Source organism: Zootoca vivipara, chromosome 17 (genome assembly GCF_963506605.1).
Source record: "Zootoca vivipara chromosome 17, rZooViv1.1, whole genome shotgun sequence".
In the NCBI taxonomy this organism is placed as follows: domain Eukaryota; kingdom Metazoa; phylum Chordata; class Lepidosauria; order Squamata; family Lacertidae; genus Zootoca; species Zootoca vivipara.
This window is the reverse complement of record NC_083292.1, coordinates 33,559,846-33,580,821: the sequence shown is the minus strand read 5'-3', so window position 1 is coordinate 33,580,821 and position 20,976 is coordinate 33,559,846. Positions and strand designations below refer to the sequence as shown.

General features: G+C 50.2%; 2 protein-coding genes across 3 annotated transcripts in view; both read left to right on the top strand.

The window, feature by feature from the left end:
• The window catches only part of EFNA4 (ephrin A4), a 29,474-nt gene extending 15,624 nt beyond the window's left edge, over window positions 1–13,850 (top strand). The window contains exons 2-6 of the mRNA XM_035098619.2: window positions 4,026–4,318; window positions 5,416–5,484; window positions 6,141–6,200; window positions 8,908–9,282; window positions 13,245–13,850. Coding sequence (XP_034954510.1) covers window positions 4,026–4,318; window positions 5,416–5,484; window positions 6,141–6,200; window positions 8,908–8,999 — 514 coding nt within the window. The 3' untranslated portion in view covers window positions 9,000–9,282; window positions 13,245–13,850. The remainder of the gene's footprint in view (window positions 1–4,025; window positions 4,319–5,415; window positions 5,485–6,140; window positions 6,201–8,907; window positions 9,283–13,244) is intronic.
• The window catches only part of ADAM15 (ADAM metallopeptidase domain 15), a 365,789-nt gene that overhangs the window by 66,648 nt on the left and 278,165 nt on the right, over window positions 1–20,976 (top strand). The gene's annotated exons all lie outside the window — the stretch shown is intronic.

Below are 20,976 nucleotides of genomic sequence, written 5' to 3'. Positions count from 1 at the left end.
GAGCCAGGAGGAACTCTGGTTGTGGCTCCTGGTACGTTTTGCTTTCTTCACCAAGTGGCCATGGCAGTGTCACCCTGAGGCATTGTGGGAAATTTAAAATGGTGTCACCCAAGGTGTGCTTGAAACCTTTCTTTTTAAGGGGCAACTAGGGCAGGCCTTAGCAGGGCAGCTCTGGCAAACGCCCGTGTGCTGGTGCTGGTGCTTTTCTAGAAGAGGCCGGGAGTTTGGATGTGCTTTTTGGATGCAGATTGGGAGTGCTGAAGCGCTCTTGACTTGAGCATCCCTTCATACCCCTCAGTTTGATTCATGCCTTGAGTTCGAGTTCTGGCACTTTGGATTCCTTCGGGCAAGCATGAAACGTAGCAACTTTTCCTTTAGGGAAAGAGCACCCAGGCACCCAGGGTTCAATCCCTGGCATCTCCAGGAAGAGCTGGGAATGTCCTCAACAGCTGCTGCCAGTCCATGTAGGCAATGTTGAGCTGGTATAAGGCAGCTTCATCTGTTCCTTTTAAAAATCAGCCCTTTGTTTAGCACCATGAGGACTAGAATCTTACTTTGTTTCATGCGGATGGACCATAGCTCAGGTGCAGAGCATCTGCCTTGCATACTGGAAAGGTCCCAGGTTCAAATCCTGGTGTCTCCAGCGAGAGCCGTGGAAACTCCTGCCATGAACCCCGGAGGACAGCTGCCAGTCAGAGCTAGACAGTCCACAATTCTGATTCCTATGTTCCTGGCGCTGCCTGTGAACATGTTTTTGACATACCGAAACCATCCCCGCCAAACATGCCCGCCTGTGAACATGTTTTTGACATACCGAAACCATCCCCGCCAAACATGCCCGTTACTTCCCAGGGGGGTCATGTGGGTTTTGGCTGCCACATTCCCCGACGATGCATCACCCCTAGTCGGGGGGCCTTTGTCTTGGGGCTGGGCTGTCGGCCCGTTGCCCTGGGGGCTCCCCGCTGACCCTTTTTGCTTCCAGTCACGTGAATTAATCGGAGCTGACATCTGCTTGTTTAGCAGAGCTGGGCAGCTGGATCGAAGCCGTGGGTGGGGAGCGCCTGCAAAGTCTGTGCCCCCTCACGTTTTTTTTTGGGGGGGGGTTGGAGAGAGTCCTTTCCTGTACATCATCAAACCTTGGGCTTTATACTAGGATGAAGAGAAGTCCGTGAGGGCTGGATTTGTGTGTGAAGAGAGAAACTTTTTCAGGATTGCTAGATGCAGCTTTTTGTTGTGAAGAGTCTTCTACAGACAAATGATTTTGGTGAAGAATGCGAAAGAAACAGGATGGCACCGCTCCGATTGGAAAAAAAGGGAGGTAAAATAAACCACAGGATTAAGAGCATCTAGCTGCATGCGGGTGGCACTGTGGTCTAAACCACTGAGCCTAGGGCTTGCCGATCGAAAGGTCGGCAGTTCGAATCCTCGCGACGGGGTGAGCTCCCGTTGTTCGATCCCAGCTCCTGCCCACCTAGCAGTTCGAAAGCACGTCAAAGTGCAAGTAGATACAGTGGTGCCTCGCTAGACGAATGCCCTGTAAGACGAATTTTTCGCTTAACGAAGAGATTTTTCGAGCGGAGGTTGCCTCGCAAGACGAATTCGTTTTGTGAAAAATTCATCTGGCGAATCGCGGTTTCCCATAGGAATGCATTGAAATTCAATTAATGTGTTCCTATGGGCAATTTTTTTAAAAAAAAATTCAATGCATTCCTATGGGATTCGCTAGATGAATTTTTCGTTATACGAATTGACCTGTGGAACAAATTAAATTCGTCTAGCGAGGCACCACTGTAAATAGGTAACGCTCTGGCGGGAAGGTAAACGGTGTTTCCGTGCGCTGCTCTGGTTCTCCAGAAGCGGCTTAGTCATGCTGGCCACATGACCTGGAAGCTCCCTCGGCCTATAGAGCGAGATGAACACCCCAACCCCAGAGTCATCATCCGCGACTGGACCTAATGGCCAGGGGTACCTTTACCTTTACCTTTTAGCTGCATAAAATCTGTGGGGCAAGCTCAGAAAGGACTTGCAGCAATATAGTCCAGAAATCCCTCACAGCTCCCCTGAGAGGGATAGCACCCTTTTGCAGAATGAGGGTGCCCGCTTCCCCCCTGCGTGACTCCCTGCTCTAGCCTAAGATCCTTCTGAGGCAGGCAATGCTTTCTCGGTGCTGAAATCAGATGTGGCTGGCCTGTTTAGTCAGGCGCAGTGCCGCTATAAAGTACGTACTTGCCCTCGGAGGACGGCACTGGTTGCCCCTCTGCACGAGTGCCTGCTCTGCTTTTTGGCCGCTTTCAGTCAGGCACTGCTAAAGCGACAGAGGGAGTAATTCTACCACATTTCTGTGTTGGATGAGAGGTAAACATGTTGAAGGAGGTGGGGGGGAGGAGATTACAGGCATCTTTTCCCGCACGAGTGGGTGTTTTCTGCCTTATGGGAGCTGTGAATTATATTTAATTAACACTGGGAAAATCCCAGCATTTCCCCCCAGGGACTTTTCAAACATGTAAACCACAGCAAACCTGTGAAATGCTTACTTTTTCGGAACGGGAAAAATGCTTTTTTTGGGCGATGGTATGTTGCTCAGAATGCTGCGTCTGGAGAAATTTATGTAAGGCAGGGGGGGAGGGAACATTCTTGAACTACAACTCCCATCACCCTTGACTACAGTCATACCTCGGTTTATGTATACGCCTCGGTTTGAGTATTTTCAGTTTAAGTACTCCGTGGACCTGTCTGGAACGGATTAATCCACTTTCCATTCCTTTCAATGGGAAAGTTCGCTTCAGGTTAAGTACAGACTTCCGGAACCAACTGTGTTTGTAAACCGAGGTACCACTGTATTTGGGCCTCCAATCCAAGAGGCACCTCTGTGCCTAGAGCAGGGGTGGGGAGCCTGTGGCCCTCCGGATGTTGTTGCACTCCGACTCCCATCATCCCCAGCCAGCATGGCCAACAGTGGGGGGTGATGGGAGTTGTAGTCCAGCAACACCAGAAGAGAGACAGATTCCCATCCCTGCAGCAGACCTAATGCAAGACTCGAACCCAAGATTTCTGCACCCTGAGCCAGATGTTGTTGCACTCGGAGTCCCCTCAGTCCCACGGCCAGAATGGCCCAGTGGTCAGGGGCAGTGGGAGTTGTAGTTTAGGTTGGCCGGTTGCCGGCCTTTGATGTGGAAACTTGAGGAGTCTTTGGCCACACCTTAAATGAGGGCCTGGGAGCAAACTGGTTGCCAATGCGGATTACGGAAGGCTTGGCATTTGTGTTCTCAGCATCCGGCCTTAGCTCAAAGGAGAGTCGTGGTGTTCTCCAACCGATGGAATTTCTGACGTGTCTCCAAAGAGCTCTCTGATAATCTCCTCCTCCTTCTTCTGCAGCAGCTCCTCTGCCTTCTTTTCACTGCGTGCTTTTGGCCTATTTTGCCCATGAGAACTAGAAACTTGCTTGCTGTTGGGTGGTGGTTGTTTTTTTTTAAAAGAAAGCTGATTCTTAGGGATCTTCCTTTTGCACCCCTAACTGCACTGGGTCACTTAATCAAAAGCACCCTTTTACACATATATAGCATTTTTCTTTTTTTCTTTCCTTTTTTACCAGGTTATGTAATATGAATCCTTTGTTGCAATGGCCTGTAGGCCACGCAAATAAATAAAGTTTTACTTACTTACATCCTTCTGTTGTTGTTGCTGTTTTTTAGACGCCAGCCTCATTTTAATCCGGGTTCTCCTCCTTCCAGAAAGTGCCCCATCTAGGAAGGGGCGCAGAAAATAAAAAAAACATATTCTCCCCATCTTGCCCTCGAGACTCTACCCAGGCCACATCTCTCATTGGCTTTTGCTTTGCCCACTCTTTAGTGCCTACTTCCCAAAGGTAACATTTACCGCCGTTGCTCCTTCGGCTTTGGACCATGGTCCTGCCAAACGGCCCCCCGGAAAGTTACCCTGCAGGGAATGTGGCCCTCTGGCTCAAAACTCCTCCCTATCGCCTGATCGCTTTGGCCGCCGACTGATTTGCTCCTCCCCATTTGCAGATTCCTCGAAGAAGACTATGCCGTTCAGGTCTCCATCAACGATTACCTGGATATCTACTGCCCGCACTATGAGCAGCCGCTGGCCGCCGGGAGCCCAGAATCCTTCACTTTGCTCATGGTGGACATTGAGGGCTACCGGGGCTGCTACGAGACGCCGGGAGCCTTTAAGCGCTGGGAGTGCAACCGGCCCTTTGCTCCTTACGGGCCGGTCCGCTTCTCGGAGAAGATCCAGAGGTTCACCCCTTTCTCGCTGGGCTTCGAGTTTCAGCTGGGCCAGGACTACTACTATATCTGTGAGTTGGGCCTTTGGCAGGCAAGGGGTGGTTCTGAGTCGACTCGAGGGCCAAATTGCACAAGGTTTTCTCTTGAGAGAGAGCTCTGGATGGGATTTTAGTGCTGCACCAAACTTGAAATAAGTTTCTATTTGATTTTCAAGAATATAAACAGACATCAAAACCAATTCCGAATCCAAATGTCGAAATTACTCTGAATCTCCTGACCTCCCCCCCCCATCCCTTCAATCAGCCCTATTGATCCTATTTTCAACTGCAAATCACAGGCATCCCCAAACTTCGGCCCTCCAGATGTTTTGGACTACAATTCCCATCATCCCTGACCACTGGTCCTCTTAGCTAGGGATCATGGGAGTTGTAGGCCAAAACATCTGGAGGGCCGCAATTTGGGGATGCCTGGCATATCACTACTTCTCCAGTTTTTTTTAATCTTTTTAAAGTATCCATACATACTGTTACATTACAACTGTGTTTAGAATCCTGCCAATGTTTTAACCTGCTTACAATAATCTTGTATATCCATTATAAACTCTTCCCATTCTATTTTTAAAGATCGTTTCTTTTGGGTCCCTGTTCTTCCCAGTTCATTTTGCCATTTCGGCAAACTTTTAATTTACAAGTTTTGGGCTGGGTTTTGCAGCATAAGATAGGGTGAAGCAGCATTTTCTCTTTTACATTTCTCTCTGTAATCTTTTTTTTTGGGGGGGGGAGGTTTTAAAAAAAATGTATTTATTTGTATTCGAATGTATTTATTGATTTAATAAATTTATATTGCGCTCCCGATCCAAAGGCCGCAGGGAGGGTTTAAGATATGGTGTGTTTATCTGTTGCATTTATATCCCACCTTTTTCTCCAGGGAGCGCAAGGTGGCACCAGTTTTAAGAAATAATAGCCCTGTTTGGACAGTGGCTAAGCTTTCGGTGTTCCTCTGAACCCTTACTGATAATCTGTGAACTTAACCTCACCCATTCAATGCTATGGCATCTGTGACTTCCCCCAAAGGATTATGGGAGCTGTAGTTTGGTGCTGGGAGGTTTGACTTTCTTGCATTCTAAACCCCCCCCGCTCTTATCTCTGGGTCCTTTCCCTCCCCTCAGCTATCCCCACCGGAGACAGTCCCGGACGCTGCTTGAAACTGCGGGTTTCAGTTTGCTGCAAGACAACCAGTGAGTCATTCTATCATCTGTCCGTCTCGTTCAGCCGGTGGGGGGGGGGAATAATAGGCATCTGCAGGGATTCCCCACCCCGCGCTCGGTACAGGGAACAAAATAAATAATCCAGACACAGAAACAAGCAGACCTATGAACACCTGAATTGTTCAGCAATCGCTTCTCCAATAAGGACCGGGAGAAAATTCTGAAAAGCCAACCTGGAGTCGAGATCAGGGATAGGAAAACCTTGGGCCAAATGTGGCCCTCGAGACCTCACTCTCTGGCCCCTGAGACTCTCCCCAAGCCATGCCCCTTCACTGGCCCAACCCTCCCTGAATGTTTTTGCCTGGCTGGAATATGCCCTTGATCTCTGTGTGTAGAAACTAGTCTAGTGTACCAAGGTGGAATTTGCATTTATTGCCCCGCCTCATTTTCCCCGTGGCCCTGCCCACTACTGGTATGCGGCCCCTGGAAGCTCATCCGGAATGGAATGCGGCCCTCCATCTCTGCAAGTTTCCCTGCCCCTGATTTAGAGAACGGGTGTTCCACTTTAGCTAGATCTGCTTTCCTTAAACGTAAATATATATTGAGGGGGAAACTCGTCAAGGACGGGGAGAGGAAGTTTGGTTCCGTCTGCGCCTTCTGAACTGACCCGTTCGTTTTGCTTCTAGCCGTGGAGCCTGTGACGGAGGGTCCCAAATCTCAACCACGTGGGAGAGGCAGCTCCGAGGGTGAGTGGGGCAAGGGGGTGGCAGAAAGGCAGTTTGTTGCATTTAAAGCACCGGGGGGGGGAGGGGGGAGGTGCATGATTTTAAAAAGGCATCCTCAGTGTGCCTTGTGCTTTACTGAAGAATACAGGTGAAACTCGGAAAATTAGAATATTGTCGAAAAGCGTCTTTATTTCAGTAACGCAACTTGTTATTTTTTATTTTACTTTTAATTTTTACAAATGCTTTCTTTTGGAAATTCCACAGTAATAAAACAAATAGTTACAATAATACAAAAACAAACATCGCTATTACATTTCATTAATTACATTCTATTTATAATTGACCTGCCTAATGACAAATAATTACAATTACAACAAACAAAGGCTTGGTATATCTTGCTTTGCGTGTCATGCATCTATTTCATATATTGGTTTCACCTTTTAAGTTGCGTTACTGAAATAAATGCACTTTTCGACGATATTCTGATTTCCCGAGTTTCACCTGTATGACAAAGAGAGGACAATTCTCTGCCCCAAAGAACTTACAATCACACATTTCTGTGTCCATGACAAAGACAGAGGAGGTGATGGGAAGGCAGCTGAAATGTACACTGACTGCGTAGATCTAGCTGATCAGTCCAGTCAGCGATGACAGCGAAAAGGTTGCCAACTGACCCCTAAAAACCAGCCTGACCGCTCTTGTGCCTTGAGCAAAATGGGGGGAGCTCCAACTGGCCAGTGAAGCTTTTATTTATTATTGTTATTTGTTTCATTTATATCTCACCTTTTCCCCCAAGGAGTTCAAGGTGGCATATGTATGAATCTTCCCCCTCCCCATTTTATCCTCCCAACAGCCCTGTGAAGTAGGTTAGGCTGAGAGGCAAGCACTGACCCAAGGTCACCCAGTGAGTTTCATGGTTGGTTGAGGATTCGAACCCTGGCCTCCGAGGTCCTGGACAAACACTCTTGACTTTTACACCACACTGGCTATTTTCCCAGCACGGAGCTGGGGCTAAAAGTGTGGCTCAATCTGGTGTTAATAGGTGTTGTTAAAACTTACAGGAAAGTTGGCAACCCATTCAGGTGTTTTGACAAAGAGTTCACACACATGGAAGACAATTTTGAGGAAGGAGGGTGGTTCGGAAGACGGAGAGAGAAGAAGAGAAGATTAGCACCAATTCTTGGTATTCCAAGATTGGGCAAATCACCTTTTTTTGAAATAAAATATTGCACAAGCTGGAAGTTTTCAGGGGCCAAAAAGGCTTGCCATTTGATCCAATTTTATTTTAAAGACAATCACCAGGTACCCACACGTCTATGCGATTGTCTCAATCTACTGCTGTCTGAAGTTCTTCTTTATCTCTCTTTTTGAAATAAAAACATGTACCTGTTTTGATTCAGACCACGGAGCCCTTTGCAATTACAGGCTGCACACCCTTTTCCTCTTGGCATGTGTTATTATTGACGCAGTAAATCACACCGCTGTACGCTATGCTTTTTTATCGGCAATTGTGACAGTGTACCTTTTTTTTAAACGACTAATGTTTCTTCATTTCTTGAAACCTGTTTGTTATTAGAGTTCAGTTTAAGAAAACTGGGGGGGAAGCAAAAGGAAATTAGAACTAGGAGGGACTTTGAGGGTGGAGTTGCAGATATAAGGGGCATCATCCCTGACCATCAGGCAATTGTAGCTGGGGATGGTGGAAGCTGGCATGTGAAAACATCTGGGGGTTGATGAGTTCCCGCTTTATACCATTGTAAGTGCATTTCATATGGTCCCTGATTGGTTGGGCCGAAGGTTCTCCACTTCTCTGCCTATTCGGTACCCTACTGGTAAAGGGACCCCTGACCATTAGGTCCAGTCGTGACCGACTCTGGGGTTGCGGCGCTCATCTCGCTTTATTGGCCGAGGGAGCCGGCGTACAGCTTCCAGGTCATGTGGCCAGCATGACTAAGCCGCTTCTGGCGAACCAGAGCAGCGCACGGAAACGCCGTTTACCTTTCCGCTGGAGCGGTACCTATTTATCTACTTGCACTTGGATGTGCTTTCGAACTGCTAGGTTGGCAGGAGCAGGGACTGAACAACGGGAGCTCACCCCGTCGCAGGGATTCGAACCACCGACTTTCTGATCGGCAAGCCCTAGGCTCTGTGGTTTAACCCACAGCGCCACCCGCGTCCTACTGGTACCTCCCATCAACTTCCTTCTGGCAGTTCCCTCACTGTGAAAAGTGAAGTCACGGGGGGAACCAGGCAGAGTGCCTTCTCGGTGGTGGCACCCGCCCTGTGGAACGCTCTCCCATCAGATGTCAAGGAAATAAACAACTACAGTGGAACCTCGGTTGTCGAACACTTCGGAACCCAAACGTCAACCACCCAGAAGTGAATGCTTCCATTTTCGAAGGTGCCTCGGAAGTCAAACGCCTTCGAGGCGCGTTTCTCCATTTAAAAAAAAAGGAATTTGCCAACCCGCAATTGTGACTGGGTTGTCGAATGTTTCGGAAGTCGAACGGCCTTCCGGAACGGATTGCGTTTGACAACTGAGGTTCCACTGTATCTGACTTTTAGAAGACATTTAAAGGCGGCTCTGTATAAGGAAATTTTTAATGTTTGATGTTTTATTGTGTTCTTAATATTTTGCTGGGAGCTGCCAGGAGTGGTTGAGGCAACCCAGTCAAATGGTCATAACAACAACAACTCCCTGTTTTTTTCCTCTGTCCTCCCCACACAGATGCCGCTGTAGCCCCCGGACGTAGCTCTGCCCCTTCCTGGTCCAGTGGGGCCTGCTGGGGGCTGGCTCTCCTACCCTTCCTGTGGCTCTGACCCTACCCCCAGGGCCGGGGCCGGGGCCGGGGCCTCTTCCGAGGATCCTTGTCCCCCACTCGTATGGATGCTGGATTCCTCACTTGGCACTTTAGAACTCAGAGGCGATGTACTGGCGGCCCTTCTTCACAGCCGGACCCCTTGCTCCCCAGAGATGAGATGAACTCCCGGTTGCTGCGTCAACCCAGCCGAAAGGGGGCAGGACACCCCCATAAATCTCAGTATGCCCACCCCCTTCCCCGTTTGGATCCGCTGAGGCAAGAGGAAGACCTTTGGCCTGGAGGTAAGGCTTGGAGCAGGCGAGGTAGTGGTGGGCCATGGGGGAAGCTTTCTGGCTAGACTACTACAATGCTCTCTGTGTGGGGCTGCCCTTGTTGGTGGTACAGAAGCTGCAACTGGTGCGATATGCGGCGGCTCAACTGCTCCCTGGGGAAGGATATCCGCAACACATTACCCCACCGTTGAAAGAGTTGCCCTGGCTGCCAGGTGGCGATGAGGCTAAATTCAATGTGCTGGTTCTAGTGCAGAAAGCCATCTATACCATGGGACCAAGAGGCCTGAAAGATCGCCTCTCCCCTTATATAACCAATGGATCACTGCGCTTTCCAAGTGAAGGCCTCCTGTTGATAGCATCTCATTAGGAGATCTGTTCCTAACTCTTTGGAATTCCCTCCCGGTGAATATTAGGCAGGTGCCAGGCACTGTTGTCTTATCGGCACCTTCTGAAGACCTTCCTGTTACAGATAAAACTAAATATCCTAGCCCAGCATCTGTATTGGAATTGTTTGCAATGTTTTTGTTTTGTTTTGTTTTATCCCTTGCTGCCTACTGCCCTGGGCTCCTTTGGGAGGAAGGGTAGGAGAAAAATCATACAAAGAAAAGAGAATTTAAATAAAGCCATAACAGTAGGACCATGAAGGACAGGCATCCCCAAACATTGGCCCTCCAGATGTTTTGGACTACAATTCCCATCATCCCTGACCACTGGCCCTCTTAGCTAGAGATAATGGGAGTTGTAGGCCAAAACATCTGGAGGGCCGCAGTTTGGGGGTGCCTGATGAAGGACATTTACTCTAGCCCCCTGATTAATGTAGGATCTACAATGCAGGCTACAGCATGGATGGAAGATCCTGCAGCCTTCCCAGATGATGCTGGACTCTGACTCCCAGCAGTTCCAGCATAACCAGTCGACGAGTGTTGGGAGCCCAGCAACCTCGGGCTGGGCCAAAGGTTCCCCACACTTGAATTAGACCCATGAGGACTGAAATCTTACTTTTTTTCCTGGAGGAATTGAGGTAGCTCAGTACATTTGCTTTGCAGGGTTTCTGGGCAGAGCCCTGCCTGGAACCCTGGAGGGTTGCTGCCAGTCAGAGCAGACAGTATTGAGTTGGACAGTCCACCATCCTTGACCAATGGCCGTGCTGGCTGGGGCTGATGGGAGTTGGAGTCCAGCAATCTCTGGGAGGCCCGCAGGTTGCCCGTCCTTGATATACAGAGTGCCTTAAGAGGTGAACAAAAAGAGTAGGATTTCAGAGCTGGGGGAAAATAAAAAAATTCCTTCAGTAGCACCTTAAAGACCAACTAAGTTTATATTTTGGTATGAGCTTTCGTGTGCATGCACACTTCTTCAGATACACTAGAAACAGAAGTGTCAGACCCTATATATATATATACAGAGGGTGGTGGGGGTGTGTGGGAATGGGTGATGGGCTGATGGGAGTGGTAAACCTGTTGATGACTGTTAATGACTGCAATTGGTCTTGCAGGAAAAAGCTGAGGTGCTAAAGAAAGCTTGATCATGTATAATGAGATAAGAATCCTATGTCTCTGTTCATACCAGGTCTCTCCATGGTTTTAAGCTTGGTAATGAGTTGCATTCAGCAACTCCTCTTTCCAGTCCGTTTCTGAAATTTTTCTGTAATAAAACAGCTACTTTGAGGTCTTGTATAGAATGTCCTGGGAGATTGAAGTGTTCTCCTACTGGTTTCTCTGTCTTGTGATTCCTGATGTCAGTTTTATGTCCATTTATCCTTTGGCGTAGGGTTTGGCCTGTTTGTCCAATATAGAGAGCTGAAGGGCACCATTGGCATTTGATGGCATACACAATGTTAGAAGATGAGCAATTAAATAGTCCTGAGATGGTATGTTGGATGTTGTTGGGGCCAGGTCTTGAGAGACCTGGGGGAGGTCTTGAGAGGCCATCTCTCCTGACCTCATGCTTGGCACAGGGATCTCGCAACGTTCAGCATCCCTGACGGCCGTCCACCCACCCACCCTCTGCTTAAATACATCCAGGGAAGGCCAGCTCGCCGCCTCTGGAGTTAGCCTGCTCCACTGTCCGACATCTCTCGCACATCAGGACGTTTAACTCGTTTATTTCTACCGTTTAGAGGCGGCTTAATTGCAACTGCCTTCAGGTGGTGCACAGGTACCGGTAACTCAACAATATGATTTTTTTTTTCAAAAGGCAGCTTAAAACTAAGATCAGAATTCGGTTAAAATGCCTGCTGGGTTTTGTTTTGTTTTGTTGAAATAAAGGAGGCTTCAGGAAGGTCAAGAGGGGAAGGAGGCCTGTCTGATCTCAGCCGGGAAGGAATTGCATAGAACTGGGGTTCACAATATGGAACGCTCCGCTCCTGATGGATGCAAACTGTGTATCTGAGCCATAGAGGCCTGCTAACAGAGGCTCCTCAAAGACCTCCGTGATCGGGGAAGGATATAAGGATTTGGGGGGAATGGCTTCACAGGTGGGTCCCGATTGGCCCGCAAGCCGTTGATTCTCCTCCCCTGCCCTGGGGGCTTTTTCCTCCCTAAATATTTTTTGGGTATCCCTGCAAGAACTGAGGTTCCACCCCATGCCTCTTGGTAATCTCTCCCTCTTCTTGTTCGAAGGGGGGCTGTTTTGACTGTGTGTAGGGACCAGCCCTCACCTCTGAACTTTGGAAGTAGCCGGTGGGTGGGTGGCAGGGGGGAGATAAAGGGAGCTTAAAACGAGTGGCCGACAAACAGCCGCAGAACTGCTGAGCTACTGGCAACAGGACATTAGGAGGGAAGGGACAAGGCAGAAAATTACAGAACAAATCACATAATCTGCGGAGGCGGATCAAAATCAAATAAGAGAACCATGAAAATGTCAGAAGGCAATATGAAAGACCGGGAGGAGGCGTGACCATTCGTGTCAGCAAAGGGCACTAAAAACATGGGTATTGTCTGCGTATCGGCCGCAGCTCAGGGAAAGAGCTGCTGCTTTGAATGCTGAAGGTCCCAGGGCCAGTCCCCAGGTGAGGCTGCCCGGAAACCTGGAATGCTGCTGCCAGTCAGTGTAGACCGTATGGAGCTAGATAGACTCTTGGTGTAAGGAAGCAATAATATATTTGTCAACCTTACAACTAATCCAGAATGCGGCAGCTAGACTGGTGACTGGGAGCGGCCGCCGAGACCACATAACACCGGTCTTGAAAGATCTACATTGGCTCCCAGTACGTTTCCGAGCACAGTTCAAAGTGTTGGTGCTGACCTTTAAAGCCCTAAATGGCCTCAGTCCAGTATACCTGAAGGAGCGTCTCCACCCCCATCGTTCTGCCCGGACACTGAGGTCCAGTACCGAGGGCCTCCTGACGGTTCCCTCGTTGCGAGAAGCCAAGTTGCAGGGAACCAGGCAGAGGGCCTTCTCGGTGGTGGCGCCTGCCCTGTGGAACGCCCTCCCATCAGATGTCAAAGAGAAAAACAGCTACCAGATTTTTAGAAGACATCTGAAGGCAGCCCTGTTTAGGGAGGCTTTTAATGTTTAATTGTTTTATTTCATTTTTCTGTTGTAAGCCGCCCAGAGTTGCTTGGGAAACCCAGCCAGATGGGCGGGGTATAAATAATAAATTGTTATTAAATTATTATTATTATTATTATTATTATTATTATTATTATTATTAACCTGCTGGTGACAATCAGATAAATTGAATTTGAGGGGGCAAATCTCTGGTCGTGTGCTAATGTGGGGCACTAGACCCATGGTCAGAGCACCCATGTTCAGAAGCAGTCTATCTCCCAGTCAACAGAATGAATGGTCTGGCCCAGCCAAACCCTTCTTAATGTCTGTACATTCCTCAGTAGGGAGAAGAAGGAACTTTGCGTCATGTCACGTGTTCGGAGGGGGTCGGTCTGAAGCCAGGTTGTGGGGAAAGGGCTGGGTAATTGAGCCCCCCTGGTCTGCCTCTTAAAAGCATCTCTCTCTTGTTCTCTTCCCTACAGGAGTTGATTCTCCACAGTGACATTCCTGCCGGAGGTCCGGTTGACCGTTTCTGGTGACTGCGATGGTGTCGGGAAGGGGATTTTCCAGCTCGCCAAAAAGACTCAGATTTGGTTTTGGGGGGGAAGTGGCATGGAATTGGGGGCGGGGGAGTGGGGGGGAGAGACTGAAATATCTCTTCCGCAGCGCAGCAAAGGACTCCCAGGATTTGTGTCCAGGACTCTTGATATGCCAAAGATGGGGAGAGACACTTTGCAGTCCCTGACGCTCGAAGCTCAGCTGCTTTAAAAGAGGGGGGGCATTCACTTCTCCCCCCCGCCCCACCTTGCCCCTGTTTTATGTCTGCCGTGCTCGGCTTCCCTTCCTCCCCTGCCCGGAAGCAAAACAAAAAACTGGACTGTGTCAGCCCACCCTGCCACCCCCCCACCTTGTGTTCTCGGCGAGAACGGCAATGATTGATGCCTGCGCTTTTGTCTTCTATGAAGACGCTTCCTCGGCGTCACCGGTTCCTGGTTTACGACTTCTTCATTTTAAATATGTTGGGGTTCCCCCCCCCCCCGCTATTGTCAGTGACTGAGCCAAATGATAAAATTGTTTTGGAAACTCGGCCCCCTTTCTTTCTGTCCCTATTTCTCCACCCCCATCGAAGAGTCGGAAGGGGCATGGGGGAACCTAAGATACCAGGATGGGGGGGGGACTGGGAAAGCTGTGTGGCTGGTGGGTGCCTTTGGCAGATGTGGAAGTCTTTGGCTGCTGGGTTTGGGGGTGCAGGAGCAGCAGCTGAGATTTTGTATGGGAGAGACAGGGAATCTCAGGCCCGTGAGCTGGATGAGGCCCTTTGGGGGGGGGTCTCCCTCTGGCCCTCAGAACTCTCCCCGGCCCATGCCCCTCAGTGCCCTGGCATCGCACCCTCTTTTGGGTGCTTTTTCCTGAACTGAATGTCCCTTGGATTCTGATCACGCCCCTCGGTTGCAGGATAAGAGAGGGTTTTTGTAAAGCAGCTTGCTGTACGAAGGCACAATTAGTATTTGTTGCCCCACCCACTTTGGCCGCTGGCCCGCCCACCATGCGCCCCCCCCCCCAAAGTTTCCTAGAAGGGAATGTGGCCCACAGGGCTGATAAATATTCCCCACCCCTGTTGTACAGGGGCTGATTCTAGAAAGTCGGGGGGGGGGGTGTTAGGCAAGAGATCTGAACTTGGGTCCCTACAATTTTAGTCTGGGGAGGGCGAATTCATGGGAATGTTTCTTCCTCTTGGGGGCTCTTTCCCACTCAGTTGCGCAGAATGGTGGCAGTGGGAAGCTTAGGGCTCTTTCGTCATGAAATCCACCATTTTCTCCTTCCAGTAGTAGCCAGATCTCTTCCCCGCTCCTGACCAAGTAACCTTAAAAAAAATGGAAGTAGCAAACAAAGGTCATCTGTAACCTGAGGAGGAAGGGCCGTAGCTCAGTCGCAGGACATCTCCTTTGCGTGCAGAAGGTCCCAGGTTCAATCCCCAGCGTCTTCAGGTAAGGCTGGGATTGCTGTCGTCCCCAATCCAGGGCCGGTCCTACGATGAGGCAGATTGAGGCAGCTGCCTCAAGTAAGATTCAACCCCCGGTGAAACTAGCTTCTGTATGGGCCTTGGGGGAGGGCACCATTTTGTTCTTCGCCGCAGGCAGCAAAACGTCTTGAGCCGGCCCTGGTCCCTACTGTCTGAAACCCTGGAGGCTGCTGCCGTTCGGTGTAGGCATTCCCGAGCTAGACCCTTCTGGCGGTTCCCTCATTGCGAGAAGTGAGGTTACAGGGAACCAGACAGAGGGCCTTCTCGGTAGTGGCACCCGCCCTGTGGAACACCCTCCCAGCAGATGTCAAGGCGCAATAAGTAACTATTTTACTTTTAGAAGACAACTGAAGGTGGCCCTGTTTAGGGAATTATTATTATTATTATTATTATTATTATTATTATTATTATTATTATTATTATTATTTTATTTATACCCCGCCCATCTGGCTGGGTTTCCCTAGCCACTCTGGGCGGCTTCCAACAGAAATATTAAAATACACTAATTTCTTGAAGATAAAAGCTTCCCTAAACAGGGCTGCCTTCAGATGTCTTCTAAAAGTCTGGTAGTTGTTTTTCTTTTCGACATCTGATGGGAGGGCGTTCCACAGGGCGGGTGCCACTACCGAGAAGGCCCTCTGCCTGGTTCCCTGTAACTTGGCTTCTTGCAGCGAGGGAACCACCAGAAGGCCCTCAGCACTGGACCACAGTGTCCGGGCAGAGCGATGGAGGTGGAGACGCTCCTTCAGGTATACTGGACCGAGGCCATTTAGGTCAGCACCAACACTTTGAATTGTGCTCGGAAACGTACTGAGAGCCAATGCAGGTCTTTCAAGACCGGTGTTATGTGGTCTTGGCGGCTGCTCCCAGTCACCAGTCTAGCTCCCGCATTTTGGATTAATTGTAGTTTCCGGGTCACCTTCAAAGGTAGCCCCACATAGAGCGCATTGCAGTAGTCCAAGCGAGAGATAACTAGAGCATGCACCACTCCGGCGAGACAGTCAGCGGGCAGGTAGGGTCTCAGCCTGCGTACCAGATGGAGCTGATAAACAGCTGCCCTGGACACAGAATTGACCTGCGCCTCCATGGACAGCTGTGAGTCCAAAATGACTCCCAGGCTGTGCACCTGGTCTTTCAGGGGCACAGTTACCCCATTCAGGACCAGGGAGTACCCCACACCTGCCCGCCTCCTGTCTTGTCAGGATTCAACCTCAATTTTAATGTTTGATGCTGTCCTGTTTTTAATATTCGGTTGGAAGCCGCGCAGAGTGGCTGGGGAAACCCAGCCAGATGGATGGGGTATAAATAAATAATAATAATAATAAAATAATAATAATTTAGCTCGGTATCAGTGGCAGTGGCGATTGCAGATGGTTCTCTGCTGGATCGGGGACCCTAAAACATTGCTGGACTCTGGCTCCCACCAGCCAGTGGCCAAGAGTGGTGGCTGCTGGAGTCCAGCCACACCTGAAGGCGCCAAACTACAACTCTTGCATTGCAGGGGGTTGGACTGGATGGCCTTTGGGGGTCCCTTCCAACTTTACAATTCTGCGATTCTACAACTAACATCAGCCCTAGCCAGCACGGCTGGTGTTTCAGAGATTATGGGAGTTGTAGTTCAGCAATTTATGGAGCAATAACCAGTTGGCGGTGGTGCGAATAACCAGTTGGCGGTGGTGCTGTCCCAGCAGCGATTGCAGGGGGTCTTGCGAGAGGACGCCCCCTCCTTTAAGGCAGGCACCAATGCTGCCAGCTTCTGAAATCAGGCCCAGAACTCCGTGCGGGGCAGAAAAAAAGAGGTCTCTGACATCTCTCTGCTTCATTTGGCTCCCTTTTGTTCTCTTCCGCCTCTTCTCCCCCAGCCGCTCGGTACAGTGTTTGATATTGAGATGTCAGGAAATGTCACGATGGAAGTTTTAATTACGGACCGCCTGCCAGCAATTAGTGTAGACGCCGCGGCGAGCCGGGCCCAGTGGGGGGACGGCGCCGGCACCGTGGCAACGGGTGACCCAGCCCATGCCAATCCGTTTCGTGTGCCGCCTCGTAGGGGCAGTGGGGAGGGTCCCAGCTTCTGGGGGGAAATGGAAAGCCCACTTTTTTGGGGGGGGGGCGAAGGACTCTGGGCAAAGGCTGCCTGCTGGTCAGACGCAACGAGGCAGCCCACCTGCGGTGGCAGATTTCAAACGTGAACTAAGAATGGAAGCCAGGCAGGTCTGACCCACGGGGCCCCATCGACCGGGAAGATCTCCTGCACAAATCCCAGTTGACGTGAACATGTGCCATTATGCGTACGCTGGTATTCTGCGTCTTTTTCTTTTATAAGCATGACCTTATTGTTGCAAAGAATTGACAAAACTTAGGTTAACCCTCCAAAGCTGAATAAATTGTTTTATTATTATTTATTAAAGTTGCATACCACCATAGATCTCAGGGCGATTCACAACATAAAAATGCCATTTAACAGCAACACTGGGCCCTGTCGAGTTTCAGGGGCTTCCGCGACCTGTATAGCACCCTCTTCCATGCATGGTGAGCGAAATTAGTAGGAAAATAGGTTCCCATCTGCATAATTTGCCCTGTGTCTGCGCTGGGGTGTGGTGTTTAGCCCATGGGGAAGGACCGTAACTCTGTGGTGGAGCTTCTGCAGAAGGCATCAATCCCAATGGTCTGATTATGAGGCAACTTTCTAGTTAAATCAGCCCTTTTTATTCAAAGCCATGAGGACTAGACTCTTAACCATTGTACTGTATTTAAGAAAAGGGCCCATAGGTCAGCTGTAGAGCACATGTCTTGCATGATGAAGGCCCCAACTTCGATCCCCAGCATCTCCAGGTAGCCTTGGGGTCTCTCCCCTGCCTGAAACCCTGGAGCACCACTGCCAGTCAGTGCGGACAATACTGAGCTAGATGTGTCCTGGTCTACCGTGTTTCTCCGAAAATAAGCCATAGTGATAGGCAGTTTAACCTTGTAGGTTAAACTGGTACCATACTTAATAAATAAATAAAAAAGACATCCCATGAAAATAAGCTACCGTGTTTTTTTTTTGAGGAAAAATAAATATAAGACGGTGTCTTATTTTTGGAGAAACAATATTATAAGGCAGCTTTCTGTTCCTGTATGCAGGTTGCCTAATCCATTCTTCCCTTCTTTCCCCAGAATTTGAACCCCTCCCACCTCCCGGCCGAATGTTAATAATTTACTTAATCCTGTGAACACGCATCTCGGAGCCGATATCCATCCAGGCAACCTGTAACGCAGGTGATTTTACCGCTTCCCCAATAGCGCATTAATTCTATTGCCTGATCAGCTCTCCCCGCCAGGAAGCTTCCCCTGATTTTTAAACCGGGATCGATCTCCCGAGCGCTTCTTGCCTGCTGATCCTCAATTGGATTGCGGAGGGGGCTGGAGAGGCCGTTTGCGCCCACGCACGACACATAAGCGGCGAGCCGCCAGCCGCGTTCGCCTCCCCCTTCTCGCCGCAGACAGCCGTGCCCCCCCTCCCCGGCTTGCATGCTTGCTGGATTTATCCCTCCTCCGCCCCCCGGCGCCCTCGGCGCAGCGCGGTATAACTCTGGCTGACGTTAACGGCCCCTGCACCAACGCCACGCCTAAACGAGGCAATTAGAACCCCCGCCGCAAATCAAGGCTGCAGAATTAGTGTCGGCCGTAAAACGGCGGCAGGTGGCATCGCTAGGAGCCCGGGCAATTGCCGGCAGAAGCCTGCAAATCAACGGGGGGGGGGGGCTGCGCCGCAGAAATGTGGGTGCAGGGACAGATTTGTGTGTGTGGCTTTTCCTTCCCTTTGCTTTTTTTTACTGCCCCCTGATTAGAAAACCAGATTTCCCCATAAACCTGCTTCGTAGGGAAAAGGTCAGCAGGAGAGGAATAAGGACCGCAACGACCTCGCCCTCTAGGGGGCGCTGGGGGGCTACAGTAAATGATGGCAGCCTCATTCAGTCCAATGGAGCCCTGTGCAAGAGAATTCCGGTGTTTCCTGGCGGCTGTCTTGGTATGATTGGACGTAGCTTATCTAGGCTGTGGGTTCAATCCCCAATGGCGACTCCTGGCAGGGAGAGTGCACCCTGAAAGCTTTGGAGAGACACTGCCAGCCAGTGCAGACAGTATTGACAATGGTCGGACTCAATCCTGTCTTCCTGTGTTGGACCCTGCTGCACTCCCCCCCCCCCCGGGATCAGTTCTGCCTGCAGTGGAGCGTGGCAGCCTAAGCATCGGATGCGTGCTCCAGGGGCGCAGGAGAGGGGGGGGTGTTGTTAAGTGTTGTGCAGCTGCGGCTGCCACAGCATGTTGATTTCACGGACCTTTATGTACAAATGCGGCTCGGTTTCCTCTGATCCCGCTCCAAGCGGCTTTGGAGGAGCTTGGCTGCCGCCGCAAGTCATCCCCGTTCCCAGCTGCCCACCCCGCCAACGATGCAACAGGTAACGCCGGGCCAGGATCTCGCTCATCAGGTCTCCGGCAAACACCTGCCAATCAAAGAAGCACTAGGACAGTCCCATCTCCGCAGCTGGGCCACGTGGAGGATAAGGGAGCGATTGCGAGAGGGCTCTTGTGCCAGGATCAGTGCTGGATTTGTGTATAAGCTAGACCAGTGTTTCTCAACCAGTGTGCCTCCAGATGTTTTGGGACTACAACTCCCATCATCCCTAGCTAGCAAGACCAGTGGTCAGGAATGATGGGAGTTGTAGTCCCAAAACATCTGGAGGCACACTGGTTGAGAAACACTGAGCTAGACAAGCTATAGCTTAGGGCCCCCCAAAAATTTAAAGGAAAAAAACCCTGGATGTACATTTCCAAAAATATAAGATAAAAAACCATTACTTTGATAAAATACTTATTTTGTTAATGTGCAAATGGCTTTAGATACCTATTAGGTCCCTAAATTACCATATACCCTGTTTCTTCAAAAATAAGACGTAGCCATAAAATAAGCCATAGCAGGATTTTTAAGTATTCAAGGAATATAAGCCATACCCTGAAAATAAGACATAGTGATAGGTGCAGCAGCAATGCCGGCCATGGCAGGAGGAGGAGGAAAAAAATAATACATCCCCTGAAAATAAGCCATAGTGTTTTTTTGAGGAAAAATAAATATAAGACGGTGTCTTATGTTCAGAGAAACACGGTAGCATATATTCAACACAAAAAACTGACAATTTGTTGTTGACAAAGGACAGCTGGACATATAAAGGGCCCCATTACCTTCAATAGCTTCGGGCCTCATCAAACCTAAATCCGCCCCTGGCCGGGATCCTGCTTGTGGGATTCCCCAAGGGACTGTCTGCTTGGCCACTGTGGGAACAGGATGCTGGACGAGATGGGCCCTTGGCCAGGAGGATATAAATCAGGCATCCCCAAACTTCGGCCCTCCAGATGTTTTGGACTACAATTCCCATCTTACCCGACCACTGGTCCTGTTAGCTAGGGATCATGGGAGTTGTAGGCCAAAACATCTGGAGGACCGCAGTTTGGGGATGCCTGATATAAATCATAAGGGTGCTTACGTGGCCCCCTGGGTTTTCCTCCTGGCCCAAACGTTCCTCCCCATTTCATTTCCCCACCGTGCAATATGGCAGGGATGTAGACCGTATTCCCTCTGCACAACCCCACCCTCCACAGTGTTGTTGGGCTACAGCTTTCACTGTCCGTGACCATTGGGCATGCTGGCTGAAGGTGAAGGGAGCTAGAAGCCAGCAACATGCCTGTCAGGGCCATCTTAAGGTCATCGGGCACCCTGGTGCAGGGATCCCTCAGGCGCCCCCCCCACTCTTAAAAAAAAAGGAAAGCTCTTACCTGGCGTGTCTGATGCTGGATTGAGTGGGGGAGGTTGCTCCGCGTGGCCTTCCTCCCTTCTCCCAGCGGGCCGGGGCCTTCCCGGCCGTCTCCCGCAACTCTGGCGCTTGTTGGGTCCACGGCCGTTTCCTTCCCGTCAACAGGGTGCTGCGTTTCATTGATAGAGGTGCTGCCATGTGGCGTCGGCTCTACCAATGAAACACAGCACCGGGGTGAGGGATGACCCTGGCGCTGCAGAGCGGAATAGGGTCTTAGTGCCCCTGTTCCGTTCGCTTACCTGCCTGCTGTCCCGGTGGAGGGAAAAGGGAGGCCGCCGCGCAGCTCCCCCACTTGCTGGGGCACCCCTCAGCGCCCAGGCTCCCTGGCGTAACGCACCACTA